The 17,758-nt window shown below is 47.8% G+C and overlaps 1 protein-coding gene across 1 annotated transcript in view; it reads right to left on the bottom strand.

The window, feature by feature from the left end:
- The window catches only part of pomt2 (protein-O-mannosyltransferase 2), a 136,873-nt gene that overhangs the window by 87,888 nt on the left and 31,227 nt on the right, over nt 1-17,758 (bottom strand). Inside the window, exons 9-10 of the mRNA XM_070871355.1 lie at nt 12,769-12,878; nt 12,615-12,681 (exon numbers count right to left, since the gene is read on the bottom strand). Coding sequence (XP_070727456.1) covers nt 12,615-12,681; nt 12,769-12,878 — 177 coding nt within the window. The remainder of the gene's footprint in view (nt 1-12,614; nt 12,682-12,768; nt 12,879-17,758) is intronic.

Genomic DNA, 17,758 nt, shown 5'->3' with positions numbered 1-17,758 from the left:
ACAGGCATGGTCTTTGATACTCCTTCATGCGCTATTAATGTTCATCGCCACCTCAACACAAAGCCCGACACTGATGAATGCCTGGCACACACATTACTCCAGGGCTCGTTTCCAGCAAATCCATGCAAACAAAAACAGGTTTGAATGAACATCGTAACTATATCAGCAATTTATAAATGGCTGGACAATAAATAACCTGCCTTTCCATTTCAGCATCATTAGCTTTAATACATTGCAGATTGGAAACCACTCAACTGTCCTGTCTACATGAAAATATCTGATTAACGGTGAACAAGCTAATTGCTGTGGAATCCCCGGTCAGCTGACTGCACAACCATGCTGTGGCTTCGACGCCAAGCAACATTTTAACCGTCCCACAAGAGAAAGTACAAAACACAACTGACGAGTTAACAAGCACGACAAGATAAACCACTGGGTCTGCTGCAGACAGTGTAAAGCCAATGGTAACATTGTACATAAGGGCAGGAAGGGTGTGTGCAGACAAATGAGTGCGTGGAATTGGAGGCAACCTACTGGCTTGGACAGGGAATTGGTTGGGAGCTGGGAGAGAGCGAGTGGGAGAATGGGTATGTGCTCCAATCGCCAGGATGTGATCAGGGATCTGTACTGGCTCTCACAGTTATTAATGACGCAGGAAAGGAAGAGAGAGCCGTACTTCCAGGTAGGTGGCGCAGTACATAGTGTCGACAGAGCAGCCAAGTGCGAAAGGACGTTGATCGATTCGGTGAGTGAGTAAAACTGCCGCCGATGGAGCTTAATGTGGGAAAGTGTCAGGTCATCCACTTCAGACCCAAGGAGGACAGATCAGAGTATTTTCTGAATGGTGAGAAGCGAGGAACTGTGGCTGAGCGGAGAGATCACTAAAAGCTAGTGCACAGGTCCAAAAAATAATTTCAAAGGCTCATGCAAAAAATAATTTAAAAGGCTAACGTAAGAAATAGGAGCAGGAGTAGGCCAGTGCACCCCTCGAGCCTGCTCAGCCATTCAACAAGATCATGGCTGATCTACCTCAACTCCACCTTCACACACTATCCCCATATCCCTTAATTCCCGAAGATTTATCGCCCTCTGTCTTGAATATACTCAACGACTGATCATCCACAAGCCTCTGGGGTAGAGAACACCAAAGATTTACAACCACTTGAGTGAAGACATTGCTCCCCCTTATTCTGAGACTGTGACCCCCCCTGTTCTAGATTCCTCAGCCAGGGGAAACAACCTCTCAGCATTAATCCGATCAAACCCCTTAAGAATTTTATATGTTTCAATTAGACCACCTCTCACTCTTCTAAACTCCAGAGAATATCGGCATAGCCTACTCAATCGCTCATCATAGGTTAAGGCCCTCATCCCAGGAATCAGTCTCGTGATCCTTTGTTGCACTCGCTCCAAGGCAAATATGTCTTTCCTTTTGTCAGGAGACAAAGTATCCAGGTGAGGCCTCACCAACACCCTGTATAATTGTAGTAAGACATCTTTGCTCTTATACTCCAATCCCTTTGTCACAAAAGCCAGCATACTATTTGCTTTAATTGCTTGCTGTACCTGCATGTTAACCAGGTCCCTCTGAACACCAACATTTCCCAATCTCTCACCATTTAAAAAAAAATGTGGTTTGATACAACTGAGTGGCTTGCTCGGCTACTCATTCAACCACCATTTACTGTGTTCTTGTCTACTCGGTCAACCTATCTTCACCTCTCTGCACCTTTCGGTCCTTCTCACAGCTCACTTTCCCACCTAACTTTGTATCGTCAGCAAACTTGGATACATTACACTCAGCCCCTTCATCGAGGTCATTAGTATAGATTGAAAGTAGCTGAGGCCCAAGCAGCACCCGCTAGGTGCAGCCCATTTATTCCTACTCTCGGTTTCCTGTCCATTAACCAATCCAGAATCCATGCTAATATATTGAGAGAGAAGATATGAAGGGGTTAAGCACCTTTGAAAGTGGGTAAGTCCCTAGGCCCAGATGAAATATATCTCAGGCTGTTAAGCGAAGCAAAAGAGGAAATAGCAGGGGCCTTGACCATCATTTTCCAATCCTCACTGGCTTCAGATGTGGTGCCAGAGGACATAGAAACATAGAAAATAGGTGGCTATTCGAGCCAGCACCACCATTCAATAAGGTCATGGCTGATCATTCCCTCAGTACCCCTTTCCTGCTTTCTCACCACACCCCTTGATCCCTTTAGCCGTAAGGGCCATATCGAACTCCCTGTTGAATAATATCCAATGAACTGGCATCAACAACTCTCTGCGGTTGGGAATTCCACAGGTTAACAACTCTGAGTGAAGAAGTTTCTCCTCATCTCGTCCTAAATGGCCTACACTTTATCCTTAGACTGTGTCCCCTGGTTCTGGACTTCCCCATCATCGGGAACATTCTTCCTGCATCTAACCTGTCCAGTCCCATCAAAATCTTATACATTTCTATGAGATCCCCTCTCATCCTTCTAAACTCCAGTGTAAAAAGGCCCAGTTGAGCCAGTCTCTCCTCATTTGTCAGTCCCGCCATCCTGGGAATCAGTCTGGTGAACCTTCGCTGCACTCCCTCAATAGTAAGAATGTCCTTCCTCAGATTAGGAGACCAAAACTGAACACAATATTCCAGGTGAGGCCTCACCAAGGCCCTGTACAACTGCAGTAAGACCTCCCTGCTCCTATACTCAAATCCCCTAGCTTTGAAGGCCAACATACCATTTGCCTTTTTCACCGCCTGCTGAACCTGCATGCAAACTTTCAATGACTGATGAACCATGACACCCAGGTCTCGTTGCACCTCCCCCTTTTCTAATCTGCCGCCGTTCAGTTAATATTCTGCCTTCGTGTTTTTGCCCCCAAAATGGATAACCTCACATTTATCCACATTATACTGCATCTGCCATGTATTTACCCACTCACCTCACCTGTCCAAGTCACCCTGCAGCCTCTTGGTGTCCTCCTCACAGCTCACACCACCACCCAGTTTAGTGTCATCAATTCCTTCATCTATATCATTCATGTATATTGTAAAGAACTGGGTCCCAGCACTGAGCCATGCGGCACCACACTAGTCACTGCCTGCCATTCTGAAAAGGTCCTGTTTATCCAGAATCTGCTTCCAGTTCTCTATCCACGTCAGTCCATTACCCCCAATACCATGTGCTTTGATTTTGCACACCAATCTCGTGTGGGATCTTGTCAAAAGCCTTTTGAAAGTCCAAATACACCACATCCACTGGTTCTCCCTTGTCCACTCTATTAGTTACAACCTCAAAATATTCCACGAGATTTGTCAATCATGATTTCCCATTCTGTAGTGGGGAAAATGCTTGAAACTATTAAGGAAGAAATAGCAGGACATCTAGATAGGAATAGTGCAATCAAGCAGACGCAGCATGGATTCATGAAGGGGAAATCATGTTCAACTAATTTACTGGAATTCTTTGAAGATATAACGAGCATGGTGTTTACATTGTACATTAATGATTTAGACGAGGGGATTAAATGTAGTATCTCCAAATTTGCGGATGACACTAAGTTGGATGGCAGTGTGAGCTGCGAGGAGGATGCTATGAGGCTGCAGAGTGACTTGGATAGGTTAGGTGAGTGGGCAAATGCATGGCAGATGAAGTATAATGTGGATAAATGTGAGGTTATCCACTTTGGTGGTAAAAACAGAGAGACAGACTATGATCTGAATGGTGACAGATTAGGAAAAGGGGAGGTGCAACGAGACCTGGGTGTCATGGTACATCAGTCATTGAAGGTTGGCATGCAGGTACAGCAGGCGGTTAAGAAAGCAAATGGCATGTTGGCCTTCATAGCGAGGGGATTTGAGTATAGGGGCAGGGAGGTGTTGCTACAGTTGTACAGGGCCTTGGTGAGGCCACACCTGGAGTATTGTGTACAGTTTTGGTCTCCTAACTTGAGGAAGGACATTCTTGCTATTGAGGGAGTGCAGCGAAGATTCACCAGACTGATTCCCGGGATGGTGGGACTGACCTATCAAGAAAGACTGGATCAACTGGGCTTGTATTCACTGGAGTTCAGAAGAATGAGAGGGGACCGCATAGAAACGTTTAAAATTCTGACGGGTTTAGACAGGTTAGATGCAGGAAGAATGTTCCCAATGTTGGGGAAGTCCAGAACCAGGGGTCACAGTCTAAGGATAAGGGGTAAGCCATTTAGGACCGAGATGAGAAGAAACTTCTTCACCCAGAGAGTGGTGAACCTGTGGAATTCTCTACCACAGAAAGTAGTTGAGGCCAATTCACTAAATATATTCAAAAGGGAGTTAGATGAAGTCCTTACTACTCGGGGGATCAAGGGGTATGGCGAGAAAGCAGGAAGGGGGTACTGAAGTTTCATGTTCAGCCATGAACTCATTGAATGGCGGTGCAGGCTAGAAGGGCTGAATGGCCTGCTCCTGCACCTATTTTCTATGTTTCTATGGTGGATGGAAGTGTACCGATGGATGTGGTGTATTTAGATTTCCAAAAGGCATTTGATAAGGTGCCACACAAAAGGTTACTGCAGAAGATAAAGGTACACGGAGTCAGAGGAAATGTATTAGCATGGATAGAGAATTGGCTGGCGAACAGAAAGCAGAGAGTCGGGATAAATGGGTCCCTTTCGGGTTGGAAATCGGTGGTTAGTGGTGTGCTACAGGGATCGGTGCTGGGACCACAACTGTTTACAATATACATAGATGACCTGGAAGAGGGGACAGAGTATAGTGTAACAAAATTTGCAGATGACACAAAGATTAGTGGGAAAGCGGGTTGTGTAGAGGACACAGAGAGGCTGCAAAGAGATTTAGATAGGTTAAGCGAATGGGCTAAGGTTTGGCAGATGGAATACAATGTAGGAAAATGTGAGATCATCCACCTTGGGGAAAAAAACAGTAAAAGGGAATATTATTCGAATGGGGAGAATTTACAACATGCTGCGGTGCAGAGGGACCTGGGGGTCCTTGTGCATGAATCCCAAAAAGTTAGTTTGCAGGTGCAGCGGGTAATCAGGAAGGCGAATGGAATGTTGGCCTTCATTGCGAGAGGGATGGAGTACAAAAGCAGGGAGGTCCTGCTGCAACTGTACAGGGTATTGGTGAGGCCGCACCTGGAGTACTGCGTGCAGTTTTGGTCACCTTACTTAAGGAAGGATATACTAGCTTTGGAGGGGGTACAGAGACGATTCACTAGGCTGATTCCGGAGATGAGGGGGTTACCTTATGATAGATTGAGTAGACTGGGTCTTTACTCGTTGGCGTTCAGAAGGAGGAGGGGTGATCTTATAGAAACATTTAAAATAATGAAAGGGATAGACAAGATAGAGGCAGAGAGGTTGTTTCCACTGGTCGGGGAGACTAGAACTAGGGGGCACAGCCTCAAAATACGGGGGAGCCAATTTAAAACCGAGTTGAGAAGGAATTTCTTCTCCCAGAGGGTTGTGAATCTGTGGAATTCTCTGCCAAAGGAAGCAGTTGAGGCTAGCTCATTGAATGTATTCCAAGTCACAAATAGATAGATTTTTAACTAATAAGAGAATTAAGGGTTACGGGGAGCGGGCGGGTGGGTAAGTGGAGCTGAGTCCACGGCCAGATCAGCCATGATCTTGTTGAATGCTGGAGCAGGCTTGAGGGGCTCGATGGCCTACTCATGTTCCTAATTCTTATGTTCTTATGTTTTCATAAATCCATGCTGACTTGGACCGATCCTGTCACTGCTTTCCAAATGCGCTGCTATTTCATCTTTAATAATTGATTCCAACATTTTCCCCACTACTGATGTCAGGCTAACTAGTCTATAATTACCCGTTTTCTCTCTCCTCTTTTTTTAAACAGTGGTGTTACATTAGCTACCCTCCAGTCCATAGGAACTGATCCAGAGTCGATAAGACTGTTGGAAAATGATTACCAATGCATCCACTATTTCTAGGGCCACTTCCTTAAGTACTCTGGGATGCAGACTATCACACCCCAGGGATTTATCAGCCTTCAATCCCATCAATTTCCCTAAAACAATTTCTGGCAAAATAAGGATATCCTTCAGTACCTCCTTCTCACTAGACCCTCGGTCCCCGAGTATTTCCGGAAGGTTATTTGTGTCTTCCTTCGTGAAAACAGAACCGAAGTATTTGTTTAACTAGTCTGCCATTTCTTTGTTCCCCATTATAAATTCGCCTGAGTCTGACTGCAAGGGTCCTACGTTTGTTTTCACTAATCTTGTTCTCTTCACATATCTATAGAAGCTTTTGCAGTCAGTTTTTATGTTTCCAGCAAGCTTCCTCTCATACTCTATTTACCCCCTCCTAATTAAACCCTTTGTCCTCCTCTGCTGTGTTACAAAATTCTCCCAGTCCTCAGGTTTGCTGCTTTTTCTGGCCAATTTATATGCCTCTTCCTTGGTTTTAACACTATCCTTAATTTCCCTTGTTAGCCACGGTTGAGCCACCTTCCCCGTTTTATTTTTACTCCAGACAGGGATGTACAATTGTTGAAGTTCATCCATGTGGTCTTTAAATGTTTGCCATTGCCTATCCACCGTCAACCCTTTAAGTATCATTTGCCAGTCTATTCTAGCCAACTGACGCCTCATACCATCGAAGTTACCTTTCCTTAAGTTCAGGACCCTAGTCTCTGAATTAACTGTGTCACTCTCCATCTTAATAAAGAATTCTACCATATTATGGTCACTCTTCCCCAAGGGGCCTCGCACAAGATTGTTAATTAGTCCTTTCTCATTACACATCACCCAGTCTAGGATGGCCAGCTCTCTCGTTGGTTCCTCGACATATTGGTCTTGAAAACCATCCCTAATACACTCAAAGAAATCCTCCTCCACTGCATTGCTACCACTTTGGTTAGCCCAGTCAATATGTAGATTAAAGTCGCCCATGATAACTGCAGGACTGCTCATGTGGTACTGTTGTTTAAAAAGGGAGAAAGGGATAGACAGAGTAATTACAGGCCAGTCAGCCTAACCTCAGAGGTGGGAAAACTATTGGAACAAAATCCTGAAGAACAGGATAAACCTACATTTAGAAGGTATCTACTGTATGTGATGCACGTCTCTGAGCCATATAGGAGAGCGGGTATCACGACTGCCCTGTAGACCATGAGCTTGGTGCCAGATTTGAGATCCTGGTCTTCAAACACTTTCCTCCTCAGGCAACCGAAGTCTGCGCTGGCGCACTGGAGGCGGTGTTGGACCTCGTCGTCGATGTCTGTCCTTGCTGATAGTAGGCTCCCGAGGTATGGAAAATGATCCAAGTTGTCTAAGTACCACCAGCACTGCCTCTGCAAGATCCTACAAATCCACTGGGAGTATAGACGCACCAACGTCAGTGTTCTCGCCCAGGCAAACATCCCCAGCATCAAAGCACTGACCACTCTCGACCAGCTCCGTTGGGCAGGCCACCTCGTCCACATGCCCGACACTAGACTCCCACAGCAAGCACTCTACTCAGAACTCCGACACGGCAAGCGATCCCCAGGTGGGCAGAGGAAACGTTTCAAGGACACCCTCAAAGCCTCCCTGATAAAGTGCAACATCCCCATCTGGGAGTCCCTGGCCCAAGACCACCCTAAGTGGAGGAAGTGCATCCGGGAGGGCGCTGAGCACCTCGAGTCTCGTCACCGAGAGCGTGCAGAAACCAAGCGCAGGCAGCGGAAGGAGCATGCGGCAAACCTGTCCCACCCTCCCCTTCCCTCAATGTCTGTCTGTCCCACCTGTGACAGGGACTGTAATTCCCTTATTGGACTGTGGTCACCTGAGAGCTCCCTTTTAGAGTGGAAGCAAGTCTTCCTCGATTTCAAGGGACTGCCTATAATGATGATTTAGAAAGACACGGATTAATCAGGGACAATCAGCACAGAAGGTCGTGTCTGACTAACCTGATTGAATTTTTGGAAGAGGTAACCAGGAGGGTCGATGAGGGCAGTGTGTACGATGTACTGTAAAGGGATTTTAGCAAAGCTTTTGATAAGGTCCCACATGGCAGACTGGTCACAACAGTAAAAGCCCATGGGATCCAGGGCATAGTGGCAAGTTGGATCCAAAATTGGGTTAGAGGCAGGAAGCAAAGGGGAATGGCTGATGGGTGTTTTTGTGACTGGAAGGCTGTTTCCAGTGGGGTTCCACAGGGCTCAGTCCCTTGCTTTTTGTGGTGTACATCAATGATCGTGACTTAAATGTAGGGGGTATGATTAAGAAGTTTGCAGATGATACTAAAATAGTCTGTGGTGGATAATGAAGAAAACAGCTGTCGCCTGCAGGAAGATATCAATCAACTGGTCAGGTGGGCAGAGCAGTGACAAATGGAATTCAATCTGGAGAAGTGTGAGGTATTGCATTGGGGAGGGCTAACAAGGCAAGGGAATACACATTAAATGGTAGGACACAGAGAAGTGTAGAGGAACAAAGAGACCTTGGAGTACAGGCCCACAGATCCCTGAAGGTAGCAGGCCAGGTGGATAAGGTGGTTAAGAAGGCATACGGAATACTTGCCTTTATTAGCCGAGGCAAAGAATATAAGAGCAGGGGGGGTTATGCTCGGACTGTATAAAACACTGGTTAGGCCACAGCTGGAGTACTATGTGCAGTTCTGGTCACCACATTACAGGAAGGACGTGATTGCACTGGAGAGGGTACAGAGAAGATTTACGAGGATGTTGCCGGGAGTGGAGAATATCAGCTGTAAGGACAGATTGGATAGGCTGGGGTTGTTTTCCTTGGAACAGAGGAGGCTGAGGGGAGACCTCATCGAGGTGCGTAAAATTATGAGGGGCCTGGATAGAGTGGATAGAAAGGGCCTATTTCCCTTAGCAGAGGGGTCAACAACCAGGGGCATAAATTTAAAGTAATTGGTAGAAGATTCGAGGGGATTTGAGGGGAAATTTCTTCACCCAGAGGGTGGTGGGGGTCTGGAACTCACGGCCTGAAAGGGTGGTCGAGGCAGAAACCCTCACCACATTTAAACAGTACCTGGATGTGCACCTGAAGTGCTATGGGCCTAGAGCTGGAAAGTGGGATTCGGCGGGATAGCCTTTTGTTGGACGGCACGAACACAATGGGCTTCCGTGTTGTAAACTTCTATGTTTGTATGATTACCCCCAATCCCAGGAGTTCTAATTTTGTGCAATAACCTCGTGTGTCACCTTATTGAATGCTTTTTGAAAATCCAAATACACTACATCCACTAGTTCCCCCTTATCCATCATATTCGTTACATCTTGAAAAAATTGCAACAGATTAGTCTAATACGATTTCCCTTTCATAAAACCATGTTGACTCTGCCTAATCATATTACAATTTTTTTAAGTGCCCTGTAACCACGTCCCTAATAGATTCTGTTATGTATGGAGAAAGAGTCAGACTGAACACTGTGAGCTCAAAGTAAAGTGTGACCGTAGTCTTTTATTGCAGGTCTCCAGAGTGCCTCTCCAACCTGTGAAGCCTCCTTAAATACCTGTGCTCCCAAGGGATTATGGGATCTCGTGGGACTCCGGGGAATGAGCCCTCTGGCGGCTATAGAGAATAAATGCAAGTTTACATATATAACAGATTCTAGCATTTTGCTTACTGCTGATGTCCGGCTAACTGGCCCGTAGTTCCCCTTTTTTCTCTTCCTCCTTTCTTAAATAGCAGAGCTATGGTTGCTACCTTCCAATCCTTGGGGACTGTGAGAGAATCTAGGGAATTCTGGAAGGTTAATACCTGTGCATCCACTATCTCTGCAGCTATCTCTTTTAAAACCCGAGGATGCAGGACGTCTGGTCCAGGGGATTTGTCACCACTTAGTCCCATTAATTTCTCCAAATTCAAGTTAGAGCCAGGCCGTTCAAGGGTGATGTCAGGAAGCATTTTTTCACACGAAGGGCAGTGGGGATCTGGAACTCTCTCCCCCCAAAAAGCTGGTGAGGCTGGGGATCAATTGAAAATGTCAAAACTGGGATCGATAGATTTTTGTTCAGCAAGAGTAATAAGGGTTACGGAACAAGGCGGGTAAATGGAGTTAAGATACAGATGAGCCATGATCTAATTGAATGGAGCAACAGGCTCAGGAGTCTGAATGGCCCACTCCTGTTCCTCAATTTAGAATATGGGTTTGCTGCTATTTATTGTCCATCCCCAGTTGACCTGAGAAGATGGTCGTGAGCCTTTATTTGAACGGCTGATAGTGGTTTGATATAACTGAGTGGCTTGCGAGGCCTCTCAGTTAGCCATGTTATTGTGGGACTGGAGTCACGTATAGACCCAGACTGGGTAAGGACGGCAGGTTTCCTTCCTTAAACCAGTTGTTTACAACAGCAACATTTTTAACACCGAGCCACATAAGGAGATATGAGGACAGATGACCAAAACTTGGTCAGAGGTAGGTTATAAGGAGCATCTTAAAGGAGGGGAGAGGGGTTGAGGAGAGAGAGGTTTAGGGAAGGAATTCCAGAGTTTAGGACCGAGGCAGCTGAAGGCATGGTTGCCAATAGTGGAGTGATTAAAATCGAGGATGCACAATAGGTTAGAATTGGAGGAGCGCAGAGTATAGATCAGCGAGCACAGGGGTGAGGGGTGAACGAGCCTTGGCACAAGTTAAGATACAGGCAGCAGAGTTTTGGATGAGCACAAGTTTGAGGGTGTGCAGCAAAGGTTCATTAGATTATAGTCAAGAGGGAGTTAGATATGGCCCTTACGGCTAAAGGGATCAAGGGGTATGGGGAGAAAGCAGGAAAGGGGTACTGAGGTGAATGATCAGCCATGATCTTATTGAATGGTGGTGCAGGCTCGAAGGGCCGAATGGCCTCCTCCTGCACCTATTTTCTATGTTTCTAAGATGGGAGGCCAGCCAGGAGAGCGTTGTCTCGTCGAGAGGTAACAAAAGCATGGATGGCGTTGTTGTTCAAGGGGAGAGGGATTAACCAGGAAACTTACAGGTCAGTCAACCTAACATCGTTCGTGGGGTATTTATTGGAAACCATTATCGGGGACAAAATAAACTTGCATTTGGAAAGGCATGGGTTAATCAAGGAGAGCCAGCATGGATTTGTTAAAGCCAATCATGTTTGGCTAACTTGAGTGAATTCTTCGATGAGGTAACAAAGAAGATTGATCAAGGTGGTGCAGTAAATGTATTTGTGGACTTTCGGAATGCATTCGACAAAGTGCCACACAGGAGGCTTACTAAGAAGATGGAAGCCCATGGAATTAAGGGGACAGTGTTAGTCTGGATAGTGCCAGGAAGCAGAGGGTGGTGGTGAATGGGTCGTTTTCGGACTGGGAGGAAGTTTACAGCGGTCTTTCCCAAGGGTCACTTTTGGGCCCATTATTCTTGACACTTTTTATTGAAGACCTCGCCTCAGGTGTAGGGAGCAGCATTATAAAATTTGCCAAGTTCGTATCATCTGCAAAGTAATAGATAGTGCTGAAGTTAGTTATAGGCTTGAGGATGGTGAAATGGGTAGGGACACGGCAGATGGAGTTCAGTGCGGAGACGTATGAAGTGATGCACTTTGGGAGGACTAATATGGAAAGACAGTAACTATAACTGGCACGGTGTTGAAAAGTGTAGATGAGCCGAGATCTTGGTGTCCCTATACACACATCCTTATCGCTGGCAGGGCACGTTGATAAGGTGATTATATAAAGCACACGGGTTACTTGGGTTTAGAAATAGAGGAATAGAATATAAAAGCAAGGAGATCATGCTGGAACTTTATACATCAATGCTTAGAGAAGGTACAGAGGAGGGTTACCAGGGATGAGGGACTTGAGTTATGAGGGGAGGTTGGAAAAGTGAGGACATTAAAATGTACAGAAAATAATCAAAAAGGCTAATGGTATGCTGGACTTTCTATCTGGAGGACTAGAATACAAGGGGGTAGAGGTTATGCTGCAGTTGTACAAAGCCCTAGTTAGACCACACCTGGAGTTCTGGGCCCACACATTCAGAAGGATATATTGGCCTTGGAGGGATTTATTAGAATGATACCTGGATATCAAAGATTAAATCACTGCTTGTTGGAGAGTCCAGGACAAGGGGACATAGCTGAAAAAAATAAAGCCAGGCCTTTTCGGAGTGAAGTTATGAAACATTTCTACACGCAAAGGGTAGTAGAAGTTTGGAAGTCTGCAAATGGTAGTTGATCAATTGTTAACTTTAAGTTGGAGATGGATAGATTTGTATTAAGGAATATCGGTCAGACAAGTGTATGGAGTTCGGCCACAGATGGGCCATGACCTCAGTGAATGGCGGAACAGGTTCGAGGGGCTGAATGGCCCACTCCTGTTTCCACGTTCCTACAAGAGGCACGAGTCTCAAGTGATTTCTATCAGTACTGGAGCTCTCCAGCAGATGCTAAATTCATCCTTCAGTACTGTGTGGAGAAGAGTCAAAGGGCACTTCGACTTTTCTTCAATCACGGCATCGTACCAATAAAGGTTTAACGAATGCCTGGAGATGTGTCCGGATAAGCTCTCCTCCTGGCTAAGCACCTGGATTAGGGCCATTTAATCCCTCACACCACCATTCTTTGCTTCTGCCAATGGATTTCGTGCAAGAGGTATCAATGAGGAGAAAGGCTGAGAGCGACCGTGAGCAAACGGGGCACTAACCGGAGGTGTGTTCAGCTTTCCTGACAATCCATAGGTTGTTGTTATCCTTGTGTAAATAGGCCGTGACCTGAAAAACAGAAGAGCAGAAAGCTGACTACACCCTGGTGTTGGGCACCTGCACCCACGCCACGGTCTCGCTACCAGTCAGACTGACCTGCTGCTGCCTCGCTCCAACACCTTCCGGATACAGATGCCAGTGGGAGTGCAGGTACCCGCCTGCTGTCCGCACGTTCTTCACCGTGATCACTGATCCATAAGCAATGTCTGTGGCAAGAGAGAGCTGCTGTTAGACTGAGAACAAAACACCTCGAAAACACCAGTAATATTGTCACCACTAAACACGCATGTGAAGACAAGGTCACAGCAAGCCAGGTAATCCACAAGGAGATAAATAAGTCCATCCATAACCAGGCCATTCAGGACTCAAATCAGGAAGCACTTCTTCACACACACACACACACACACACAAGTCTGGAGCTCTCACCCCAAAAGGCTGTGGATGCTGGGGGTCAACTGAAGCCTTCCAGAGCGAGCTGCAGAGTTTTTGTACGGTGAGGATATCCAGGGACATCGAGCCAAGGCGGTGGATACAAATCAACCAAGACCCAAATGGTGGAACAGGCTCAAGGGGCTGAATGACCCATTTCCTGTCCTTGTGTCACCCACCGGGACACAGCCTCACACTACTGCCTCAATGGAAGTGACAGCTCTGCACCTCTAGTTCAGGAGGTTGTGTGGGGGCGGTGTGGGGGGCTCTCAGGCCGGAGGGAGGGATTCTCAGGGCCGGGGGGGGGGAGGAGCGGGATATCTCAGGGGGGCTCACAAAAAGAGTTCATGCATTACGCCAAATCAGCATCTTTCAAAAACAAAATCTTTCTAAAAATCCCATTCTGGGAGCGGGACTGCTCACTCCCCATTCAGTGATGCCGTTTATTACCAAGAATGAGATCCCGAGATAGGTGATACTTATTTTCACTCGCCTCCAAACAAAAGAATTTAGTTCAGCGCACCGATGTGAAGTTGGGCCGATGTGCCCCAGTCAGTGTTGGAGCAGAGGTGACCCTGCCCCCGACCCCTCCCCCCCCGCCCTCCTCCCCTCCCCCTCTCTATCCACTTTATCAAAACTTTCATAATTTTAAAGACCTCTATTAGGTCACACCTCAGCCTGTCCATCCTTTCCCAATATGTATACCCTCGCATTTCTGGTATCATCTTTGTAAATCTTTCTGCACCCTCTCCAGTGCCTCTATATTCTGTTTATAATATGGAGACCAGAACTGTACGCAGTGCTCTAAGGGTGGTCTAACCAAGGTTCCATACAGGTTTAGCATAACTTCCCTACTTTTCAATTCTATCCCTCTAGAAATAAACCCGAGAGCTTGGTTTGCTTTTTATGGCCTTGTTAACCTGTGTCACAACGTTTAGTGGTTTGTGTATTTGTATCTGAGGTCCCTTTGTTCCTTGACCTATTTGTACAAAAAGTTTTCATTGAGGGGAAGGGTTGGAAGTGCTTTCAGCAAGCCATCCTGTCAATATTGCGGGCAGGGTGAAAGCGACGGCTGACCATCTTCACCAGAGACCCTCGCTCCCCCCTCTCCGGAGGCGGTGCCCTGGAGCTGGGCATCGGGCCCCCGCCCTGCCGCCTCCAGCGGCGATTGGAACATCTCCAGCGGCGGCAGATGGGCCTCTCCTCGGCAGCTGGACCATTACCGTGGCAACAGACAACCTCCTCCTCAGCCACAACCGGAGCTCTCCTTCCCCACTGGTGACCTGGCCTCTCCTCCAACACGTGGTGAGTTCCGTGGCTTTGACCCCCCTGCCCTCCCACCCTGAACCCCGGTGGACCACTGACCCTCCCAATGCCTGCCCCCAACCAGGCCTCAGATCACCTACTACCAAGGGCACTACCCAGTGCCGAGCCTGTGGCCAACATCTCGCCGTACGCAACTCAGCCCAGACAGCAATGCCTGGTCTCCAGTCGTCTTGGACCCCCTTGCCACTGGACCAAGACCTGGCTCAGCTAAGCCCGTGTGGTAGCCAGTGTGCAGCGACCACCCCACGTTAAAAGAAAAGGTTCTGTGCTGGGGCCCCAGCTGTTTACACTGTACATTAATGATTTAGACGAGAGGATTAAATGTAGTATCTCCAAATTTGTGGATGACACGAAGTTGGGTGGCAGTGTGAGCTGCGAGGAGGATGCTATGAGGCTGCAGAGCAACTTGGATAGGTTAGGCGAGTGGGCAAATGCATGGCAGATGAAGTATAATGTGGATAAATGTGAGGTTATCCACTTTGGTGGTAAAAACAGAGAGACAGACTATTATCTGAATGGTGACAGATTAGGAAAAGGGGAGGTGCAACGAGACCTGGGTGTCGTGGTACATCAGTCATTGAAGGTTGGCATGCAGGTACAGCAGGCGGTTAAGAAAGCAAATGGCATGTTGGCCTTCATAGCGAGGGGATTTGAGTACAGGGGCAGGGAGGTGTTGCTACAGTTGTACAGGGCCTTGGTGAGGCCACACCTGGAGTATTGTGTACAGTTTTGGTCTCCTAACTTGAGGAAGGACATTCTTGCTGTTGAGGGAGTGCAGCGAAGGTTCACCAGATTGATTCCCGGGATGGTGGGACTGACATATCAAGAAAGACTGGATCAACTGGGCTTGTATTCACTGGAGTTCAGAAGAATGAGAGGGGATCTCATAGAAACGTTTAAAATTCTGACTGGTTTAGACAGGTTAGATGCAAGAAGAATGTTTCCAATGTTGGGGATGTCCAGAACCAGGGGTCACAGTCTAAGGATAAGGGGTAAGCCATTTAGGACCGAGATGAGGAGAAACCTCTTCACCCAGAGATTGGTGAACCTGTGGAATTCTCTACCACAGAAAGTTGTTGAGGCCAATGCATTAAATATATTCAAAAAGGAGTTAGATGTCGTCCTTACTACTCAGGGGATCAGGGGGTATGGCGAGAAAGCAGGAATGGGGTACTGAAGTTGTATGTTCAGCCATGAACTCATTGAATGGCGGTGCAGGCTTGAAGGGCCGAATGGCCTGTTCCTGCACCTATTTTCTATGTTTCTATGACCCTCATGGACAACCCCAACAGTGACAATGTCGCACCGCTATCGTTGCCTGGGAACTCAGACGTTACGATGTTGACATCGCCGCTGGTGGGCAGGGGATGACCAGCTCAAAGAACATGGTGGTGGTTACACCTTCTTCTGGAAATGTAAACCAGAAGCACGCCACCTCCATTAAGTCTCGGGTTGATTAGTATCGGGAGCTAGAGAGAGTGAGCGGGAGAGGGCGTGCACAGGCCCCTCTCTGTGCATTAGTATAGAGAGCTACAGAGAGTGAGCGGGAGGGGGCCGGTGCAGGCCCCTCTCTGTGCATTAGTATAGAGAGCTACAGAGAGTGAGCGGGAGAGGGCGTGTGCAGGCCCCTCTCTGTGTATTAGTATAGAGAGCTACAGAGAGTGAACGGGAGAGGGCGTATGCAGGCCCCTCTCTGTGTATTAGTATAGAGAGCTACAGAGAGTGAGCGGGAGAGGGCCGGTGCAGGCCCCTCTCTGTGCATTAGTATAGGGAGCGAGAGAGTGAGCGGGAGAGGGCGTGTGCAGGCCCCTCTCTGTGCATTAGTATAGAGAGCGAGAGTGTGAGCGGGAGGGGGCCGGTGCAGGCCCCTCTCTGTGCATTAGTATAGGGAGCGAGAGAGTGAGCGGGAGAGGGCGTGTGCAGGTCCCTCTCTGTGCATTAGTATAGAGAGCTACAGAGAGTGAGCGGGAGGGGGCCGGTGCAGGTCCCTCTCTGTGCATTAGTATAGAGAGCTACAGAGAGTGAGCGGGAGAGGGCCGGTGCAGGCCCCTCTCTGTGCATTAGTATAGGGAGCGAGAGAGTGAGCGGGAGAGGGCGTGTGCAGGCCCCTCTCTGTGCATTAGTATAGGGAGCGAGAGAGAGTGAGCGGGAGAGGGCCGGTGCAGGCCCCTCTCTGTGCATTAGTATAGAGAGCTACAGAGAGTGAGCGGGAGAGGGCCGGTGCAGGCCCCTCTCTGTGCATTAGTATAGGGAGCGAGAGAGAGTGAGCGGGAGGGGGCCGGTGCAGGCCCCTCTCTGTGCATTAGTATAGAGAGCTACAGAGAGTGAGCGGGAGAGGGCCGGTGCAGGCCCCTCTCTGTGCATTAGTATAGGGAGCGAGAGAGTGAGCGGGAGAGGGCCGGTGCAGGCCCCTCTCTGTGCATTAGTATAGGGATCTACAGAGAGTGAGCGGGAGAGGGCCGGTGCAGGCCCCTTTCTGTGTATTAGTATAGAGAGCTACAGAGAGTGAGCGGGAGAGGGCCGGTGCAGGCCCCTCTCTGTGTATTAGTATAGAGAGCTACAGAGAGTGAGCGGGAGAGGGCCGGTGCAGGCCCCTCTCTGTGCATTAGTATAGGGAGCGAGAGAGTGAGCAGGAGGGGGCCGGTGCAGGCCCCTCTCTGTGCATTAGTATAGGGAGCGAGAGAGTGAGCGGGAGAGGGCCGGTGCAGGCCCCTCTCTGTGCATTAGTATAGGGATCTACAGAAAGTGAGCGGGAGAGGGCCGGTGCAGGCCCCTCTCTGTGCAAAACAGTCAGCTTAAGCACAATAAGGCAGCTGGTGCAGAAGGAATTAACATTCCTGTAAAAGTGGGTGTACAGAAACATATAAAATGACTTTAGAAGTGTATAAATTAAAATAGTTGAGGAGATTACTGTGAAACAGACTGAGAGAAAGAGGTACAAGAGGAAGTAACCCTGAGTAAGAGTTGAAAGATGGGGCCTCAGGTCCAGTGCTTTTGTGCCGAGCCGAGCCAGTGAATATATTGTAGCGTTTTCAGACTAAGGTGCCCGAGTTACTTCCCGCCTGATGACCAAAAGTAGGTGCGTTATGGTTTGAGTATGAATGTAGAATGTAATGCATTTACGGGAAGTACTTTGATCAAGAACTGGCCAGGATTGGTGTGAGTCATGGCTTGTAGAAAAACATAGAAAATAGGTGCAGGAGTAGGCCATTCGGTCCTTTGAGCCTGCACCACCATTCAATAAGTTCATGGCTGAACATGCAACTTCAGTACCCCATTCCTGCTTTCTCACCATACCCCTTGATCCCCCGAGTGTAAGGATTTCATCTAA

This window comes from Pristiophorus japonicus, unplaced genomic scaffold (genome assembly GCF_044704955.1).
Source record: "Pristiophorus japonicus isolate sPriJap1 unplaced genomic scaffold, sPriJap1.hap1 HAP1_SCAFFOLD_246, whole genome shotgun sequence".
In the NCBI taxonomy this organism is placed as follows: domain Eukaryota; kingdom Metazoa; phylum Chordata; class Chondrichthyes; family Pristiophoridae; genus Pristiophorus; species Pristiophorus japonicus.
Note: the sequence above shows the minus strand (reverse complement) of the source record. Positions and strands in the feature narration are given on the sequence as shown.